The sequence below is a fragment of the Apium graveolens genome, chromosome 2 (assembly GCF_009905375.1).
Source record: "Apium graveolens cultivar Ventura chromosome 2, ASM990537v1, whole genome shotgun sequence".
NCBI classification, from domain to species: domain Eukaryota; kingdom Viridiplantae; phylum Streptophyta; class Magnoliopsida; order Apiales; family Apiaceae; genus Apium; species Apium graveolens.
The window spans coordinates 61,387,325-61,406,972 of record NC_133648.1 but is presented as its reverse complement, the minus strand read 5'-3'; the positions used below and the strand labels follow the sequence as shown (position 1 = coordinate 61,406,972).

The 19,648-nt window shown below is 33.8% G+C and overlaps 3 protein-coding genes across 3 annotated transcripts; 1 reads left to right on the top strand and 2 right to left on the bottom strand.

Annotated features, from left to right (window-relative positions):
- Positions 1–8,785: 8,785 nt before the first annotated feature.
- LOC141690081 (uncharacterized) lies at positions 8,786–10,154 on the top strand. The gene is made up of 3 exons (XM_074494691.1): positions 8,786–9,109; positions 9,211–9,286; positions 9,901–10,154. The coding sequence occupies exons 1-3, from the start codon at positions 8,786–8,788 to the stop codon at positions 10,152–10,154; spliced, it is 654 nt and encodes a 217-aa protein (XP_074350792.1).
- A 723-nt stretch (positions 10,155–10,877) lies between these two features.
- Positions 10,878–12,194, bottom strand: LOC141690073 (protein FAR1-RELATED SEQUENCE 5-like). Its single transcript, XM_074494678.1, has 2 exons — positions 11,567–12,194; positions 10,878–10,906 (listed from the first exon to the last, which is right to left on the bottom strand). The coding sequence occupies exons 1-2, from the start codon at positions 12,192–12,194 to the stop codon at positions 10,878–10,880; spliced, it is 657 nt and encodes a 218-aa protein (XP_074350779.1).
- A 363-nt stretch (positions 12,195–12,557) lies between these two features.
- Positions 12,558–12,959, bottom strand: LOC141690070 (protein FAR1-RELATED SEQUENCE 5-like). Its single transcript, XM_074494665.1, has one exon. It carries the CDS (start codon positions 12,957–12,959, stop codon positions 12,558–12,560), a length of 402 nt encoding a protein of 133 aa, XP_074350766.1.
- Positions 12,960–19,648: the final 6,689 nt, after the last annotated feature.

Sequence of the window (19,648 nt, the reverse complement as noted above, 5' to 3'; positions counted from 1 at the left end):
AAACCATATCTATATATTAAGGTGGCATATCATATTATGAGAACTGGATTTCTCGTGGGAGTAGGAAAGATTCTCGTGGGACTAGGAAAGGAAATGGAAACAAGTGAATGTGAAAGTTTTAATGGAGGTGAACAACATCATGCATACACAAATTATGGAAAACAACAATAAATCTTGGAGATAATATGGTTGAACGAGGATGAGTGTTGAAATGGATTTCTCGCCAGGGGAGGACTGCATTTCTTGTCACAATCATGCTCTAAATACATTTAATTAAACTATCTTCTCTGTCAACAACATCTTGTTGTACCATACAAATACAATTAGTTAATTGCCCCTTTATAACTTGAATTTCATTTAATATTCTCTGTTTGACAGACTAACATGGTCAGATAAGTAAAACAATTTTAAAACTGAATTTCATTTAAAATTTAAGATATTTAAATTTAATATATATATATGTATATAAAAATTTTAAATGACAACTTAAATTATGTGCCCGTTTGAAAAATTTTAAATTTAGTAACTTATGACTTAAATTGAATAAGTGTTTATAAAAAATAAATAGATAAATGCTTATAAGTTGTATAAGTGTTTTGATAAAATTCAGAATTCTTTTTACTTAATTGAACAAAAATAAATAAATTATAAATAAAGTTATCTTAATTCGTGATTATTATATTAGAAAAATAGTTTTGAACATATTTTTTAAAACAAAAGTTAATAAAAAAACAAAAATTCAAAATAAATTGAGAAAAAGTATATTATTACTAACATTCAACTTATCAGCTTATAAGTTGTAAATCCAACTTATAAGTTGAATCGAAAAACACTCCAAAATAAGTTGTTACGGACTTATAAGTTACAAATAACGTATAAGTTGGCTGACAAACGGGGTCTATGTCATTTAAAATTTATGGTGTCAAATGAAATGCATGTTCTCGAATCTAAAATCTAACATTAGTGTGGTACTTTCTTCACCCGTTTGTATTATGTGTGAAGGACAAATTTAGCATATTTTTATATAAAAATTACAAAAATAACTAATTTCTAAAATGTTGGCCAACTTTAGCCGACCCAACTGTGAGTGTAGTATTTATGAGATACCAACTGTTAGTGGAGTATTCCATATATGAAATACCCAATTACCAGTGGAATATCTTATACAAATTGGATACTTAACTGACATTGGAGTATTCAATCGGTTAAAATTGACCACTTTTTTCAGAATAACTATTTTTGTTAAAATTTTTAAAAAATTAACTATTTTTGTCATTTTTTCTTGATATTATCAAGTACGTGTCCCCCGCTAAAAAATAACATTAAAATTCTTCAGTTTTGTCTTGATAAGGTAAAGGGCTGGTCAAAATTTTGGTGAGAAACAATAAAATCGACTTGTACGAGTCGTCAGAACACAGAACTGAGACGCGAGTTAATTATATACGTACGCAGTAGCCTCCTGTGACACTGAGCCAAACTGACAACACAAGCTGAAGCAGTTACTAACAGCAAGTTCAATAGTGTTCTAGTGGGTTCCTTATAAATATTATAAAATATTAGCTCTTAGTAATTTAATACATGATTTTGAAATTGAACTCCAACAGTGATCCTTATCTTCATTCCTTATTAATATTATATTAACAAATTTGAAAATATATGTGGAAGAAAGAGAGAGAGAAAAGTAAAAAGAAGAAAGATAGATGAATTTTTTATTGCTAAAAATGTTATAAGAGAATATTAAAAGTTCCTTAAAGATAAAGAAGGAAGATCATGTCTTTGTGATTTAAGAAAGCACTAAGACAATGTTGGAGTATCATTTTTTGTCAAAATCCTTATAATTAAATTTAAGAGCTCATATAAGTGAGCTGTTGAACTTGCTCTAAAATTTAAGAATGAGCAGACAACTACCTGCTTAAAGTCTTACCTGCTTCAAGTTCATCAATCGGAAATCAAGACAAACCGGGCACTTCTGACTCGGCCTGGCCAGGTCGCCCTACTCCGATCTCGCTTCGGAGGAAGCATGGTGAACCAGAGTACTTCGAAGCATCTCTTTTGAGTTTTAAGTTTTATCCGGTCACCTCCATTGCTTCCGTATACTAAAATGTGTCGTGTGTATTCAAATTCAGATTTCAATGATAATAATTCAAAATTTTTAATATATTTTAGTTAGTTCTATATTTTACCTGGACTCTGTATAGAATTGATTGAATTCATGTAGAATTATTTCTAGAGTCTCTAGTAGAAGTATAATATTTTCTGAAATTCAACAAAATTTCTTTAATTTAGGTGAGATTTCAAGAATTCTAAAATACGCTTTGTAATCCTGCAAAATTCACCTCCATATACTAGAATACCACTACATTTTTCATATATTGTCTATAACCTATATTGAATATCTTTGAATTTGTAAGACCACTTTTTTAATAATAAAAGTAGATATTACCTATAATTTATAAACCTGCAAACGGAGTACTAATATATTTCTAAACAACAATTAATCAGTCTAAAAATCTCTAAAATAATATCAAATCTCCGAACTGTCTAAACCAATAATATAAATGTCAAAACCTCTAAATAAATAATTAAGTCTTGATAAGGATAAAGTCTAAATCCTAATCAATGAAATGAGTTAGCTCTCCATCACACAGTCCCAGACCCCATCAGCACCTGCCAGAAAAAGAATATAGCACGAGTCAAACACCCAGTACAGATTTGAAATACAGTTTATAAAACAAGATATCATAAATAAATAATCTGCAATTTATAATAAAACAACAATTTTAAAAATAAGTAAGGTTGAAGTAACGAAGGGTTAGAATATTCCATACCGAGATCAGAACAGATACAAATACACACATCATAGGTATCTAATGCGTGCAACAGAACGAATAACGTGTACGACATATACAGCGTCACCGTAAATCAAATCACAAGTCAAACTCTGGGTGTACCCACGTATCCTGAACAAATATCAAATGCGCAAAATCTCCTCTCAAGAGCTAACAGAAAGATACGTCGTGACCAATCACACTGTCACGGAAGTGTCATGTCATTGGTGCCGCAATGACATGGCTGGCTGTAGTACCCTACAACTGGTTAACACAGTATACCCTATATCACTCTAAGGGTTCAAATAAAATAGTTTTGCAAATTTTAAAATCACCTTATGCGGATATATCAAATATTTTTAAAAAATTCGTAACTGGAACAAATTCTAAAATCACTGAAACACATATTTAAATATTTTAAAATGGAAATGAGACAAGTATCTAAACATTTCACAACAAAATTAAACGGATACTTTAATATTTTGAAACATAACTGAGACAGGTGATTTTGAAAAAGAACGGAAAGATATATTCAAATATTTTAAAAAAATGATTTGATATTTGTATTTTATTCAAAATCACAGATGAAACAGATTTTAAAATAATTTTAAAAAGTCAAAATATTTGAGACAAATAATAACGGAGCGAACAGAAGGACGAAGAAACCATATTTATAGTAATAAGAGTTGTTAGGAAATGAATATCACACAGGGGGTGAATGTGTTTGACTGTTTTTGTGCTTTTCTTGAATGTTTATGGTTGAACAATGTAAACTAAATCTTGTAATGAAATGTGTTCATGCAAAATTTAAGATTGCAGAAAAAAAATAACACAGATCTTCAGAACTCACTTAATTTTATATTAAAATTAAGACGGTTTTGCTACAAAATTTCTAGGCTCTTTGTTGATAAATAGCTTAACTTCTCCTTGAGAGTGTTACAAGAAATTTGATCTAAAATATTGTTACAACTGACTAAAGGACCATTGTTAACTTTATAACTTAGTTAACTGCTGGTTTACACAGTGTGTAATAAGACATGCTATTAGAGATTCGAGTTGGTTGTGTTTGGATTTTTAGGGTTTTCTGAGTTTCTGAATCATTATGAGGCTTTCTGCTCTTCCTCTCACATCTTCTCCTCATTTCTTCATCTTTCTTGTCAACCTCCTTCTTCTTCTCTCCACCCTTACTGTCAGATGGCTTACTGGACTGACTTGGATTTGAGCCAGAAGGGTTTTGATCATCTTTCTTCTGCTCATCTTCATCCAAGTCATCCTCGTTGATTTGTATTTTGGGCAAGTTGGCTTCTGTATTGTCCAGATTTCTCCTCAGTAGCTTTATCATTTCCATATCATCATTGTTCTTGTTTTTCTTAGCTCTTAAGCCAGTTCCTAGGATCATGATAAGCTTCTTGTTGCTCATGACACAATGTTTGGGGATCTGAAAATAATTGAAGTGATTGGTGTTTGGACAGATGCATGTTATACCCTTGCTTGGCTGTAAATATGTTTCAGGAAAAGCAGCCATTTGAGCATCCATCAATCCAGTCAACAGTAAGGTATCTTCATGAGTTATAACTTTGACTTTGCTGATGAAGATAACTAACTCAGATGCCAACCTTGAGATAAGGTAATTTAGGGACACTTGCATATATCTGTCTGTCCCCGAGTCATTTGCATTGATCACTATTCTCTTGTCCAAAAAGTTGTCCTGATTGACCACGATCACTCTTATGAAATTGATTGTCTTGTCCAGGGCCTTCTTGTATGTGAAGAGATTGTTATTAAGAGAAGCTTTTAGAGCTGTGAGTAATTCATCAAACTCTTTGCTCAGACTAGGTCCTTCAACAGCCCTCATAAGTCTCTCCATGTCAAGATCAACTTCTTTAGATTTCTTTTCAGCACCCTGGACTTGCTTTTGAGATGACCTTGATCGTGTCAACCTAGCCTCTATCTCGCCCTTAGTCTTTTTGACAGGCATTAGAAGGGGAGCGGGCATTTCAGGCCTTATTTGTTCAGGCCTTATTTGTTCAGGCAAAGAAGGTAGTGGTATGTTGAGTTTACCCATGATGGCTCCCAAGGCTACAAAATTCTGTATTTAAAGATGCTTATGGGAGTCCACCAGGGTTTGGATATCTGTTTGTTGGCTCTTGACAAGAGATGTCAAGGCCTGAACTTGTACAGTGAGAGAAGAGTTGGAGTCTTGCAATGCTGTGACTTGACCTTGTAGGGACTGAATTTGCAGATTTGTTGAAGTGGATCCAGACTCATAAGAGCTGCTAGATGTGCCAAAGTATTCTTCTACAGCCCGTTTGATCCCTTCCATTAGCAAAGATGAAGGCTTATATCTGCTCTGGTGAAGTTGATCCAGCTGGACTTTGGTCTCATTTGAGTGAGTAATTTATTGCTGGACCACTGTATGGAGATTGACGAAGGATAGTTTGAGGTTTTTGACTTCCTTCTCAATACAGGAAAGATCCATCCTAGCCATTTGCTCAGTAAAATGCTTGAATTTAGAAGAGATCTGCTCTTGAGATGGTATGATCTTGTCCATTTTCTCATTCACCGGTTTTCTGATTCTGTCTTCATGGCCAGTAAGCTTGATTTCAAGAGCCTTACCAAACAGATGAAATGCTTTGAGCTGAGCTTTGTATACATCTGTAATGGCATCATAGACAGTTTCTGGACTCAAGTCTTTTGCATTGTTTCCCAGAATGGTAACATACTCTTCTCTGAATCTGGCCAGAACTTGATTCATCTCCAAGGCAAAGTCATCAGACAACCATGCATCCACATTCCCATCTTGCTCAGCATCATTAACAATTTTATCCTTTTGCTCCTCAACCTCTTCATTGTAAGCAAGCATGATAGCTTGATAGTCCTGGTTGCTCATATTTGAAGTCAGGATATGCTGTGAGATGTTGGCCAGTCCAGGTATCTGCTCTACTAGTAGATCATCTATAGAAGTTGGTTGAGAAGCAGATTCTTGTAGCCACTGAGAGAGTATGTGAGATTGTTGAGGTTGTGAGGTGGATGGTTCATCAGAAACACCTGTGACCGGGGTCACAGTTTGACTCACAGATGGTTTTGTGGTTTTGATAGTGTGTTGTCCTCCACTTGTAGTGGGAACCTCTAATTGAATTGGAGGGGATTTGACTGAGTTACTGTCATGTACATCATTTTCAAACCCTTGTGTGTCTTGCAATACACTTGCACTTGAATATGCTATGCTTGCCTCCCCTATGATAGGATCATGGGCAATTGTACTTCTAGCTTCAACTGCCAAGGCAATCTCTGCTAGAGTTGTGAGGGGAGTTGTACCTTCTTGAGGAACCTCCAATTCAATTGGAGAGGATTTAGATAGCTCCCCCTCAGGAGTACTACCCTCAAACCTTTCATTCTGTGAAGACTGTTTTGCACATGAAGGTGCATTAGAAGTATCCATGGGGACTTCAGTAAAAACTGATGAATCCCCCATGTTTGTGATGGTGTCATCAAGGTCTACCCCAACATGTAGTCTCTCACCATCTAAATGGAGTGTCTGAGTGGTGAGCAAAGCTTCTTGAGCTAAGTCACTTGATTTTTGTTGCACTTGAGAAGTGGATTCAAGTGGAGTTGGAATAGAAGAAATTTTAGTTATAAGAATTTGTTGCACAGTTGTGAGTGTTGGCAGCTCCCCCTGAATAGATGAGGGAGCTTCAAGTGATGTGTTCTCACAGTGTGTGCCTTCCTTGTTTCTCCTACCATACACTTGAATTGCTTCACGTGCTGGCTGTGCAGACTCACTCCTGGTTATTTTTACAACTGCATCCTATTGGGAGGATGCAGAGGTGGCTAGAGTGGTCAGCTCAGGTTGTTTACTTCTTTTGGATCTTTTGACCAGAGGTGATTCTCTTTCAGCTATCTCCTCACCACTCTCAGTTATGACAGTCAAGGTTACCTCATTTCTCTTTTTTTTACTCACCTCATCCTTTTGAGAAGATGAGGTGGTTGGTTGCCTAGCTTCTAAAGGTTTTGAAGAAATGGTTGCAGCTTGGGAAGATCCCTGTGGGTGTTCCTGTGTTTGTACTTCCACAGGTTCAGGGATCATAGCTGTGCTAGATTGATTACCAATACTTCTCATGTCTGGCATAGAATAAGGATAAGTCTTAAATCTTTCAATCATGAAAGGTGTTAACTTAAGACTTACTAGAATCTTATTCTTAGTAAGAAGTGATCCAAATAAAATTTTAGATACTTGCTTACAATTGCCAATTAGTGTTCTATTCACACCTTCTAGCATGTGTATGTCATTCACCTTATAATTTAAAGCTGACATAATAAATCTAGACAGAAAGATCTCCTTACCTCTTGATTCCAATGGTATAGTCAACCTGGTGCTCAGCTCCTCCAATATGTAGTGTCCTACATTTATTTGTTTATTGTGAGCCATCAAGTAGACCAGTTTCTGGACAACACTGGATATGTTGTCAAATCCTGACTTTCTGCAGGTAAATGCCCGTATCATAGAGTCAATTAGGAATGACCATTCCCTTCTCAGATACTTCTTATTCATGCTGTCCAGTTTAATCATCTCTGAAAAGTTTATGAAGTCCATGAACTCATGCAACTCATCCTGAGTTGGAGCCTCCACCAGATTTTCAGTGGGAATGCCCAAAGCATTATTAACATCATCCTCAAGAATCTCCACTTGCTGCCCGTTAATTATGCAGTTTATCACTATAGTCGCAGCTTGATTCTCATGCACAACTGTCCTGGTTGTTGCTGTGTTCCAGAAATCACCTAGCACATTTAAGTACAACACAAGATTGACAGTTAGAGCACCTACAAAGTAGGTCTCATAAAGGAACTTAACAAAGCACTGAAAGACTTCAGGTGCTTGATTTGCATCTAGAAATGCAAGAAAGTTGGTTTCCTTGGGGAGAAAGGGTACAAGATTGTTGGTTGCCATTGATATGAGTATGAAGTTTAGTGGGTAAAAGAGATTTGTGAGAAAGAAGTAAAAACGAGAGAAAAATCGGTTTTGGATTAAAAGCTAGGTCACTTTAGATCTCGAAAGTTGTAAGTAAGTGTATGTACAGCTTCCTGTGTTGAATAAGTTTATGTATCGGCTTCTAATTGCAGGTTGAGGTTCAGTCTCCTGCTGATGTTCCAGCCACCACTGCTCCGACACCTGTATCCATTCCCTCTCAGGTACAAATATTTGACAAATATTGTCGAGCACTTACACATTTTCAGCTTCCTGTGTTAAATATGTTTATTTATCGGCTTCTAATTGCAGGTTGAGGTTCAGTCTGCTGATGCTGTTCCAGCCACCCCTGTTCCCACAGCTGTATCCATTCCCCCTCAGGTACAAATCTTTAACAAATATTTCCATTCTATGCACCTACACATTTTCAGCTTCGTGTGTTGAATATGTTTATGTATCGGCTTCTAATTGCAGGTTGATTATACTACTCCAGTACCGTTCCACAGATCTATGATATTTCAAACTATTCCACTAAAGGTATTATTTGTTCCCTACTATGCCAACTAAATGGGATTAAAATGGATTAATTCCCTATAAATTCTAGTTTTTCCTCTAGTTGCTTATTAGTTTTTAGGTTAATTTCCCGTGAAATATCTTCAATTTCATACAACTAGTTATAAATGGATTAAACAAAGTGTTAAATGTGTACTTAATTTATAATTTAATTGCAGATGTTACTCCAGAATCTTTAGAGACCTCTTCCTCCCTTGTCACTCAATTTGTACATTTGGGCATGGGCGAGTCTTCTGTTCCTAGTGAGCTACGGGACATGTTTGATGTAATAACTCTTAACTCTTTTTTAAAATAAATGGCCTTAGATTAACTAGTTCCAAATGTTCTAATTATGTTTTTGTTTATTTTGTAGATGGACTCAGTTGAAGATTTGGTGGAGGATGCGGCGAAATGAGGTGGTCCTGAGCGGCATGGTGATATGACAAGGCCACTGAAAAATCGGAAAGTGAGGTGGTTGTATCGACATTTCTGGAGTTTAGAGGTTGATTACATTTGGCGTGATCACAGGGAGCGGGGCGTTACTTATCCTCTTACACATAGCCAAGTAAAAACTTTGCGACCAGAGTATTGGGTGGAGGATGATGTTCTCAATGCCTATGGTGAGCTCTTGAGACTTAGAGAGGATAAACTCTGGGAAAAATGGGAAAAAATTCCCAGAACTGAAAGTTTCAAGCCCAGGCGGTATTACATTGCTCCTAGCTTTTTCATGGCGATGGAACTTGAGTATTGTCCTAACTTGAAGGTACTCTATAAACAAATACCAATGCTCCTACCTGCTTTTCTATAAACAGATATCAATTATGCTGTATAAATATTAACCTATTTTTTGACTTGTAATTGTAGGCTTCTCCGAGTACCCTAGAAGGTGATGCCAAGAAGTCAATGGAGAAGTTCTTTAGAGATTATGCTGACAAGGGGGGTAGCTTGCCTCTTCAGTTTTGTGACTTTGCATTTTTTCCCACATGTGATAACACTCATTGGTTCTTGTTTATTGTTAATCTCAACAAAATGAGAGTGCTAAACATTGATCCTCTTAGGGACGACAAAGACACACTAGGGAACATCGCTCACCCCAGCCAGTATTACATTATGGTAACTATATCATTCTTTAATTCCCTACCACTAGTTTTAAATAGATTAATAATGAAATAATGACTTGCTAGGTTCATTTCCCGTGAAATATCATTCTTTAATTCCCTACCACTAGTTTTAAATAAATTAATAATGAAATAACGACTTGTTAGGTTCATTTCCCATGAAATATCATTCTTTAATTCCCTACCACTAGTTTTAAATAGATTAATAATGAAATAATAACTTGCTAGGTTCATTTCCCGTGAAATATCATTCTTTAATTCCCTACCACTAGTTTTAAATAGATTAATAATGAAATAATGACTTTCTAGATTCATTTCCCGTGAAATATCATTCTTTAATTCCCTACCACTAGTTTTAAATAGATTAATAATGAAATAATGACTTGTTAGGTTCATTTCCCGTTATTTTTATCTAAATATGTGTAAAATTTTGCAGGAAAAGTTGATCCCATATATGCTCATCCATCTCGATTTCCATTGAAATATATGGGGGTTCATGGTCTTGATGCTCGACCCAAGCAAGATGGTGGCAAAGATTGTGGTGTATATGTCTCCAAGTACATGGACACTATGCTCAACGGGATCTCTTTGCCATCAGCTGTGTGGAACGCTAAAGTTGATGTACAGACTTTTCGCTATCGGATGGCACACGGGTTATCAAAAGGGGCTGCTAGACACATTTCTGAGTAGGGTATTCAACAAAGAGAGGCGGGACACTAGTTTGTTATTTGATTAGTGACTTATAGTTACTTTAGACATATTTTGCTCGGTTGTATTTTATTCAGATTGGTTGTATTTATTTTGGTTGGTTAGATGTATTTATTTTAGTTGGTTTGTTTATAGTTGGCATGTCAAGGCCATTTATTTTTAAGTTTAGTTTAGTTTGCTTTGGTTTTAGTTGGCATGTCAAGGCCTTTTATTTTTAAGTTTAGTTTGGTTTGGTTTTAGTTGGCATGTCAAGGCCATTTATTTTTAAGTTTAGTTTGGTTTGGTTTATTTTTAGTTGGCATGTCAAGGCCATTCATTTTATAGGTTTTTCGTTGGCTTAAAAACAAATAGGCCATGCCGGTTTTTTTATTTTACAGGTTAAGTTTAACTTAAAAACAAAGAGGTAATGCCTTTTTTTTTTCAAAAAAACTGTCCAAATCTAGAAAATTTGTAATAAAAACTATCATTAATTCGGTTTATTTTTGTTTAGCATTATTAGAATTTGTTAATATGTACTTTGAAATATTAATGAATTTTAATTAAATATTTTTAATATTGTTAATGTTAGTATTTGTGGCATTATTAATAATCTCAAAAAAAGAAGTGACTCCAAAAAAAAAATTGAAAAAAAGTTATTTTTGAAGATTTTTTTTTCAAAGTTGGGCAGAAAGTTTTTAGTAAAACAGAAAAAGTAAGGCACGTTGGCTAAAACATTTGCAAGTACAGTGACCAATCTGCAAAATTGTGGAAAACATAAATTACCCCCACAATGAAACATTGCAGGTGCCGCAATGAAATATTGCGGGGGTAATTCCTGTTTTCCAGTATTTTATAGTTTGGTCACTGTACTTGCAAATATTTTATTTTTCATATAATACTTTTTTTGTTTTACAGAAAACTTTCTTCCCAACTTTGAAAAAAAAATCTTCAAAAATAATTTTTTTTCAATTTTTTTTGGATTCACTTCTTTTTTTGGGATTATTAATAATGCCAACAAGTACTAAAATTAACAATATTAAAAATATTTAATTAAAATTCATTAATATTTCAAATTACATGATAAGAAATTATAATCATTTTTTTCCTTTTTTTCTAATAATCTCGAGGGACAATTTCTTCTATCATGGCCTTCTTCCCTCGCCCCACAAAAACTGCACTTTCGAAATTGTTTATTTGAACTTGACGTCTCGATACCACTTTTGAATCTACCCGCTTTTGGACGTCCTTTTGTTTGTGACCTTGGGGGATCTAATAACGGATCATCTTCTTCATCATCACTTTCATAGTCCTCATTTTTTTTTCTCTCTCTTCTCCCGGAAAAGACTTAATCACATACTCCTTTTCTCTCTCGATCACGTTCATCAAGTAATTGTACCGTGGAACGGAGCAACTACCAATAACGGACAAAACTTGGAATGCTTTACACAATCCACTATATCTTGCCGTTTGAGATTCTACAACAGTATCAAGCATCCGAAGGGTACACGGCAGAGGTCCCACAACTTTGTTTCTGTTTATTGTCCACCTCATTGTGATAAGATCTGGCGGTATCATCGTCTTTTGTTTCTTGTTAAGGTAACGGATCATGTGTCTACAAATCATCTCGGAATGTTCAAATTTTTTACATGTACAAGAATAACTCCCGTCGATGGAAACCTTCAAGAAAAAATTCCATCTATAAATCTCCGGCAAGGTGGACTTTTCTACCAAATACATCTTTGAAAGATAATCTCCACAACCTTTCATGCTTTTCACAACAAAAGATTGACTTTTTTGAAGCTTTTTTTGAAATCGCTTAAACATCTCTTTTGTGTATATCTTGGAGGCATGTATCTCCATTGACAAGTTAGAGAATAGTCTCCTTTCCTTGTACTCGGTGTCAAAATTAGCTTGAACCTCCCGTAAATATTGTGACTCCAAAGCTTTTTGTGAATTCTCAATGAATTCTTTCAAACCAGTCGACGCTTTCACATACTCATCAAAAAATGAATTCAGAGACTCGCTCCTTGACGTGGTAGTCATACCGGCGGCAAAATGTTGTTTCGTGAAAGCAAAAACCCATTATCGTCTAATTGCATACATATCATTTAGCCAATTGTGATTTTCAAGATCGTATTTCTCTTTCAAATCCTCCCACCTACCTTCAAATTCCGTAGGTAACAATGACTTGTAGATACATGCATTAAAATCCGTCTTGAACTCCGAGTATTGAGTATACAAAGTAGATAGTCTCTCGGGAAACTTGCTACTAATATGCCACGTACAATATGTATGGTTGGTGTTAGGTATAACCTCGACAATGGCATTACTTAAAGCGATGTCTTGATCCGTAATAATGGTAATAGGTGGCTTGTTATCGACCGCTTCCAACTAAGTCTTCAAAACCTATCTATAAGAAGTCTCTTTCTCATCCCTTACAAGTGCAAATCCAAATAAAATATTTTGGTAGTGGTGATTCACTCCCGTAATTGGAATAAAAGGCATGTCATACCTATTAGTCCAATATGTCGAGTCAAAAGTTACCACATCTCCAAAATTCTTGTACGCGTTAAGCGAACGAGGATCAACCCACACCAAACCCCTAATCCGATTCTCCTCATCCACATCCACTCGGTAGAAAAAATTTCCATCACTTTGTTTTTGCAAGTCTCGTAACAAAACCAATCCACACTTCGCATCACCTGAATCAAAAATCCATCTTCGAATGTCACGTATTACATTTCGTACGTCTTGAGCGGAAAAACCAACTTTTTCAATACCACCACACGTCTCACTAAGTAAATTCATCACTTTCGGGGTCTCGATACCCGATTTGTTGAATAACTCAATCAAATATCAGGTAAATGGATCTATGTTGCGTGATCTTTGAATGAATTTTACCTTATCCGATGTAACCATAGCATCATTGTGCTCTAGGTTAACCTTGGTTACTTCCCATTTGTTTGAGCTTACTTTGTGAGCAACACACATACGAGCACGATAACAAGTTCGAGGAATGGCATCTCGAGGTCGTTTCCCTTTAACCCTATCTTCAACTTCCAAGGGTTTTGGGCCCAATATTCCACCCTTTCGACATATACAAACGTGACGATATACCACCATTTCTTGAATGCCTATGACTATTTCGAATAATTATCTCGAACCCTATACTTCGACCATAACCTCGATAAAAACTTTCCGCTTCATCCAACGAATCAAATATCATACCAACACAAGGAACTACATCATTCATATTTCCAATAAAATTTTCATCATTAATTTTATCATCATCATCGCCATTAAAAGAATCATTACTATCATCGGAATCACCGTGAACATCGTAATTCTTCCAACCAAAACCAACATCATCATCACTATGCGTTTTTCCCTTCCCCAGATCATTAACTTTATCTTCAATACTATCAGCATCTATTACTTCATCATCATTAAAATTTTTACGATAAACCCTCTTTTTTGTGGGGGGGGTAACATAATTAAAATCGTTATGATCACTAGATGAACTTGAATAATCAAATAAATAAGAAGCCATGAATTTTGAATACTAACCTTGATTTTCAGAAGAATAAATTTGAGCAGAATGTTAAGCAGCAGTAAAAACACCAGTATAAGATCAAAGGTACAGACAAATTAAGGTAGGTGTGTGCATTTAATGCACGGCCGCAATGTTTCATTGCGGCAGCCGCAATGAAACATCTGCCGCAATGAAACATTGTGGCACTGTACACGCCCACAAACCAACAGCTGTAAGTATTTACAGTTTTTTTAAAACTGTACAACACCCCCCCCCCCTCCGCAATGTTTCATTGCGGTGGATACTTCAACCCGCAATGACTCATTGCGGTTGGGTCTTTTTTTATTTATTTTTGATATTTTCTTTAAAATTAGAAAATTAATCAAATAAAATATTAAAAAATAGTTTCTAGACTTATTATATTTTATTTAATATGTTAAATTTAATTTCAAAATATAAATATTTATAAGAGTAACTTAATTATAATATGCAACTATTTTACATAGTTTTGTGAATATTTGGCACAATAGTTGTGTCAGATGATATTTCTTGACATATAAGTTATAAAATATTAATTTCAAATATCCAATTATACGGATGTTAAAATATAATTATATATTTAATATGTTAAATTTTAATTTCAAAATATAAATGTTTATAAGAGTAACTTAATTATAATATGCAACTATTTTACATAGTTTTGTGAATATTTGGCACAATAGTTGTGTCAGATGATATTTTTTTGACATATAAGTTATAAAATATTAATTTCAAATATCCAATTATACGGATGTTAAAATATAATTATTCTAATCATATCAAAAAATTACACTATTTTTTAAATTTCATCCTTTATATTAATAATGGAAAGCGTATTTGTTATTTTTCTTTAAAATTAGAAAATTTATCCAAAAAAATATTAAAAGTATATTTTAATGAAACAATAAAGCAGTGATTTAATTTCTTAAATAACAAAAAATCATATTTTAATGAATTAATTTGTTTCCGATAATAACGGAGTTAAAAAGTATATAATTAATTTTAACAACCACTTGTTCTATATTGCTATGATTGTTTATTGATCGAAAGATGTCATCTTCCGAAGACACCTTTCGATCAATAACACATTTGTACTGTATAATGAAGTTATGATGAATTAAATATTTTTTTCTAAACAATTTTTCCATTTTAAAAGACAAATAAGAATAAAAAGGTATAAAAAAACCCTCCCGCAATGTGTCAATGCGGCAGGTGGCCGAGATATTTTTATATAGTTTGTTACTAAGAAATGTTTAACATTTTGGGGGCTAAGTTGTTTTATATTTTTTTATAGGTAACGAAAATTCGATAAAATTTCATTTTTTTAGTTTTTCACATTTTCAATTTTTAGCATTATATTTGTTTACTATTAATTAAAAATTGATAAAATAAATTGGACAAGTACAAGAAAAATAAAATATTAAATAATTTATTTCATTTAAATATAAATGGAGTACATTCAAATATTTTTTTAAACAAAATATATACTAACTTAAATATTTTATTCCGACAAGAATGATCAAGCTTTAATGGTGTTGGAAGAACCGCCTTTATCACCCTTATCGTCGTCCTTCTTTTTCTTCAACTTTTCCGCCTTCGCTTTCGCCTCATTTTCTTTTTTTTTTCTTGCGCTCAAGCGCCATTTGAATATGGCGGAGAGCTATTTCCATGTCTTCTTCTCTTTCGGGCCCGTCGTAAGCAACACCATCGATAATTACCTTGTTATTGTCGTAATCATAGTAGAAAACCATTTTTCGGAAAATAGAGAAGAGAATGTTGAAGAGAAAATGTAGAATGAAAAAAAATGAGATTACAAGAGCTATTTATAGGCTGAAAATCGGAATTTTAAAAACCAAAAATTAAATTTAGACAAAAAAAAATATTGCGGAAGCTGAGGGGTAGGACTGTTGAATAATCTGCCGCAATGAAACAAACAACTGCCGCAATGAAACAATGCGGTGGTTGACCAGTCAATTTTTATTGCCGTAATGAAACAATGCGGTGGGTCGGTCAAACTTCTCAACGTTTGACCAGTCAATTTTAATATTGACACAAAAATTGATATTGATTTAATATTTGCACAAAAAATAAATTTGAATTCACAAAAAAATGTATAAAATTAATAATATAAATTTCATTATTAAAATTGGTAATATTATTTTTGACATATAAGTTATAAAATATTAATTTCAAATATCCAATTATAGGGATGTTAAAATATAATTATTCTAATCATATCAAAAAATTACAATATTTTTTAAATTTCATCCTTTATATTAATAATGGAAAACATATTTTTTTCTTTAAAATTAAAAAATTTATCCAAAAAATATTAAAAATAGTTGACTTTTTATATCTCATTTAATATGTGAAATTTTATTTTCAAAATTTAAATGTTCAAAAGAGTAACTTAATTAAAAAATGTAACTATTTTACATAATCTTGTGAATATTTGGCACAATAGTTGAGTAAGATGATATTTCTTGATATTTAAGTTATAAAATACAAATTTTGACGATCCAATTATACGGATGTTAAAATATAATTATTGTAATCATATCAAAAAATTACAGTATTTTTTAAATTTCATCCTTTATATTAATATTAATTCATACTCATCATATAATAATTCAATATTAATATTTAAAATATTCATATTTTATATCATTATATTGAATTAATACATGATGAGTATGATTTATTGTTAGTCCCTTAACAATAAGACAAGAATTACAGAAGGGGGGTTGAATGGAATTCTTGAAACTTTTTCTTGAAATAATAATGTTCTAACTCGAATATATATATATAAGTGTGAATTGATTAGCACAATGCGGAATAGTTACTTAAATGAATCAAAACACAAGTAATTAAAAACAAGAGTCTTTAAAAACTTTCTGGTGGATTTGAATGATTCCACCAGTGATATATATTATATATATCGAGAGAACCCTGTGTGCAAAAATGCTCACAGCTGCTTACAAATATTGAACAACTAAGAATGCAGAGAAATACTAAAAATTCTGCTTACAAATGTTTCTCTGCTTCTGTCTACTTAATTTCTATAGTTGCTACATCTTGGTTTATATATATCACCAAGATTACAAAATAATGAGACAGGATAATAAAATAAAAACTATCTAGTCTATTACAATGCTACTTCATTACTCTATTCCAGCATCTTTGAATATCTTCATAATAGCGTGAAAATAGAAATGCTTCTTTGTTCTCGAAAACCCAGTTGAATAGGCTACCACATTCCATTTGCATCCACTCGACGCATGTGACTGTGTTGTCACTGTCAACAGATATTTGAATTCTTTATCCATCGGGTTCATGATCATCCGTCGAGATATTGATCATCCGTCGGGTTGTTGATCATCCGTCGAATTCATTGTTTGTTCATCTGTCGGGTAGCAATCAGGCACTAGACTTCATTTCACTTATGTAGAATTACAAGACATCATCTATGTATAATTAATCAACCTATTCTGCATATCTAACTAAAGTCATCATGACTTAAGTACTACTACAGATTTTAAACAATGTGTATGCAGAAATGTGCTACAGACTTATTGTTACATAAGCTACTCACTCGATGGATAATAAGTCATCATCCGTCGGGACTATATTGAGTCATCCGTCGGGACTATAAACCTTATCCGTCGAGTGCTACATAATTTCACTAAGTAAAATCTACCAAGATGTTTTGTTCATGAAATCATCAAGTACACAATATATACACAACAATCTCCCCCAATTTATGTCTACTGGAATTGTAGCCATAAATTAAGAGACACTTGATGATAACAAAACATCTTAAAAATACAACTTTAAAATAAAGTAGATATTACTGAAAAGTGCTTCAATTAACAAAATGTACAAAGTTTTGCTCACAGTCATTTTCAAGATGCTCCTCTAGCCTGAGCAGATTTATCTAGTTCCTTGAAGGTCTGGATCTCTTTCCAAGCTTTCTGTTGTTTTCCTCAATCTGATTTTGGAGCTGCCTGTGGAATTCCAGTTCATCAGATTCTGAGAGATTTAACTTTCCCTGCATTTCCAAAAGAGTCTCATTGCTGGAGATGCTCAATTGGTCTTCTAATCTGAAAAATCTTCTCACTCCTTTATCATCCATGAACTCCATCAGCCAGTAGGGCCTTAGATGCACTCTTCTCCCTGTGTAGGGGATAATTAGAGTCTTTAGGAGTGCATCTTTAGCTCTAACACTCCTTAGTTCTTCAATCTTCTTCAGTACCAATCTTCTTGCAGTAATATTGAACCCTAAGTTCTTCTTGAAGGATGAATAAACTTTAATCAGTACAGCTTGGCTTTCATGAAGGATCCTGTGAAGTGGCTATTGAATCTCCTTTCCTCCTTTGTACTTGAACACTAACCTTTCAGGTAGGTTTCTGTATGCATCAATTTCTCTCACTTCATCTAGTTCATCTAGATAGAGGTTTAGATCAGAAAATTCTTTGATGTCACATAAGTACATGTAATCTCCCTTACTGACTTTAGATTGATCTTTGACTAGAGATTTGGATTTGAGAGGTGACAACTTCACTTTCTTGACTGCTTTTGACTTTGTTCTCTTTGGCTTGTTAAGGATTGGAAAATAGAAGTCAGGAATTGGTATGTTCTCCCATTCTACTGGTTCATCCTTAGGCACTATAGGTTCACCATGGATGCTCCTGTAAGGATCCACCACTTTGATATCTTCAAATATCACAGAGGGTTTTGATGCTTGAGTTGTGGTTGGAGTGGATTCCTTGGGAAATTGATGTTAGGTCACACACACTGTAGAAGGGGGTTGAATACAGTATATAGCCCAATCAAATCGAATTCAAAGAACACAAGTAACAGAAAACAAACTTTATTAAACTCTATTATAATGTAGAACTGTCCTCTCTCAGTGATGAACAAATATCACGAGAGCTGCTAGGGTTACAATGAATAATATTCTCGATAATGATAACACTTATAGTGTAAACCTTATATCTGTGTGTATATACTACACAGTTACAAGATAATCGCTAATTGATATGGAATATAATTCTGCTTCCTAAAATATATCAATCAGTTATCTTTTCTTCCAAGTATTCTATTCTTCATAGAATTCCTTCTTCATGCATATCTCTTCTTGCGTTTGTCTTGATCTTCTTTCCTTTCAATTAACCACCTTCCTTATCTGAAAGTTTCCTTTAAGTCCTGATATTATCTCCTGATAAATATCTCCTGAACCTTAAGTACTGATAACTTAAGTTCTGACTTCAGTATAAGTGCTGATTTCCAGTTAAGTACTAGTTTGTCCTGTTTAAGTAAGATCTGAAAACTAAACACAAATCATATTAGACATGACAGTAAATAGGGATTTTAAAGTATGTTAACCCATAATCCAGTAACTGATTCTTTATCCAAAGAATCTGTGCACAATAGCTTCCTGCAGCAATGTACTCTACTTCTGCAGTTGATATGGAAATTGACTTTTGTTTCTTGCTAAACCAAGAAACCAATCTGCCTCCAAGAAATTGGCAACTTCCACTTGTGCTTTTTCTGTCAATTTTGCATCCTGCAAAATCTGCATCTGAGTAACCTATTAGTTTAAAGTCTGATTCTCTAGGATACCACAATCCCAGATCAGCTGTTCCCTTAAGATACTTGAAAATTCTTTTCACAGCTGTTAAGTGAGGTTCTCTTGGATCTGCTTAAAATCTTGCACAAAGACAGGTAGCATACATGATATCAGGTCTACTAGCAGTTAGATAGAGTAGTGAGCCAATAATACCTCTGTAATCAGTAATATCTACTGATATACCAGTATCCTTATCCAATTTTGTTGCAGTGGCCATGAGAGTGGATGCACTTGAACAATCTTGCATTCCAAATTTCTTCAGCAAATTTCTGGTGTACTTGGTTTGACAAATAAAAG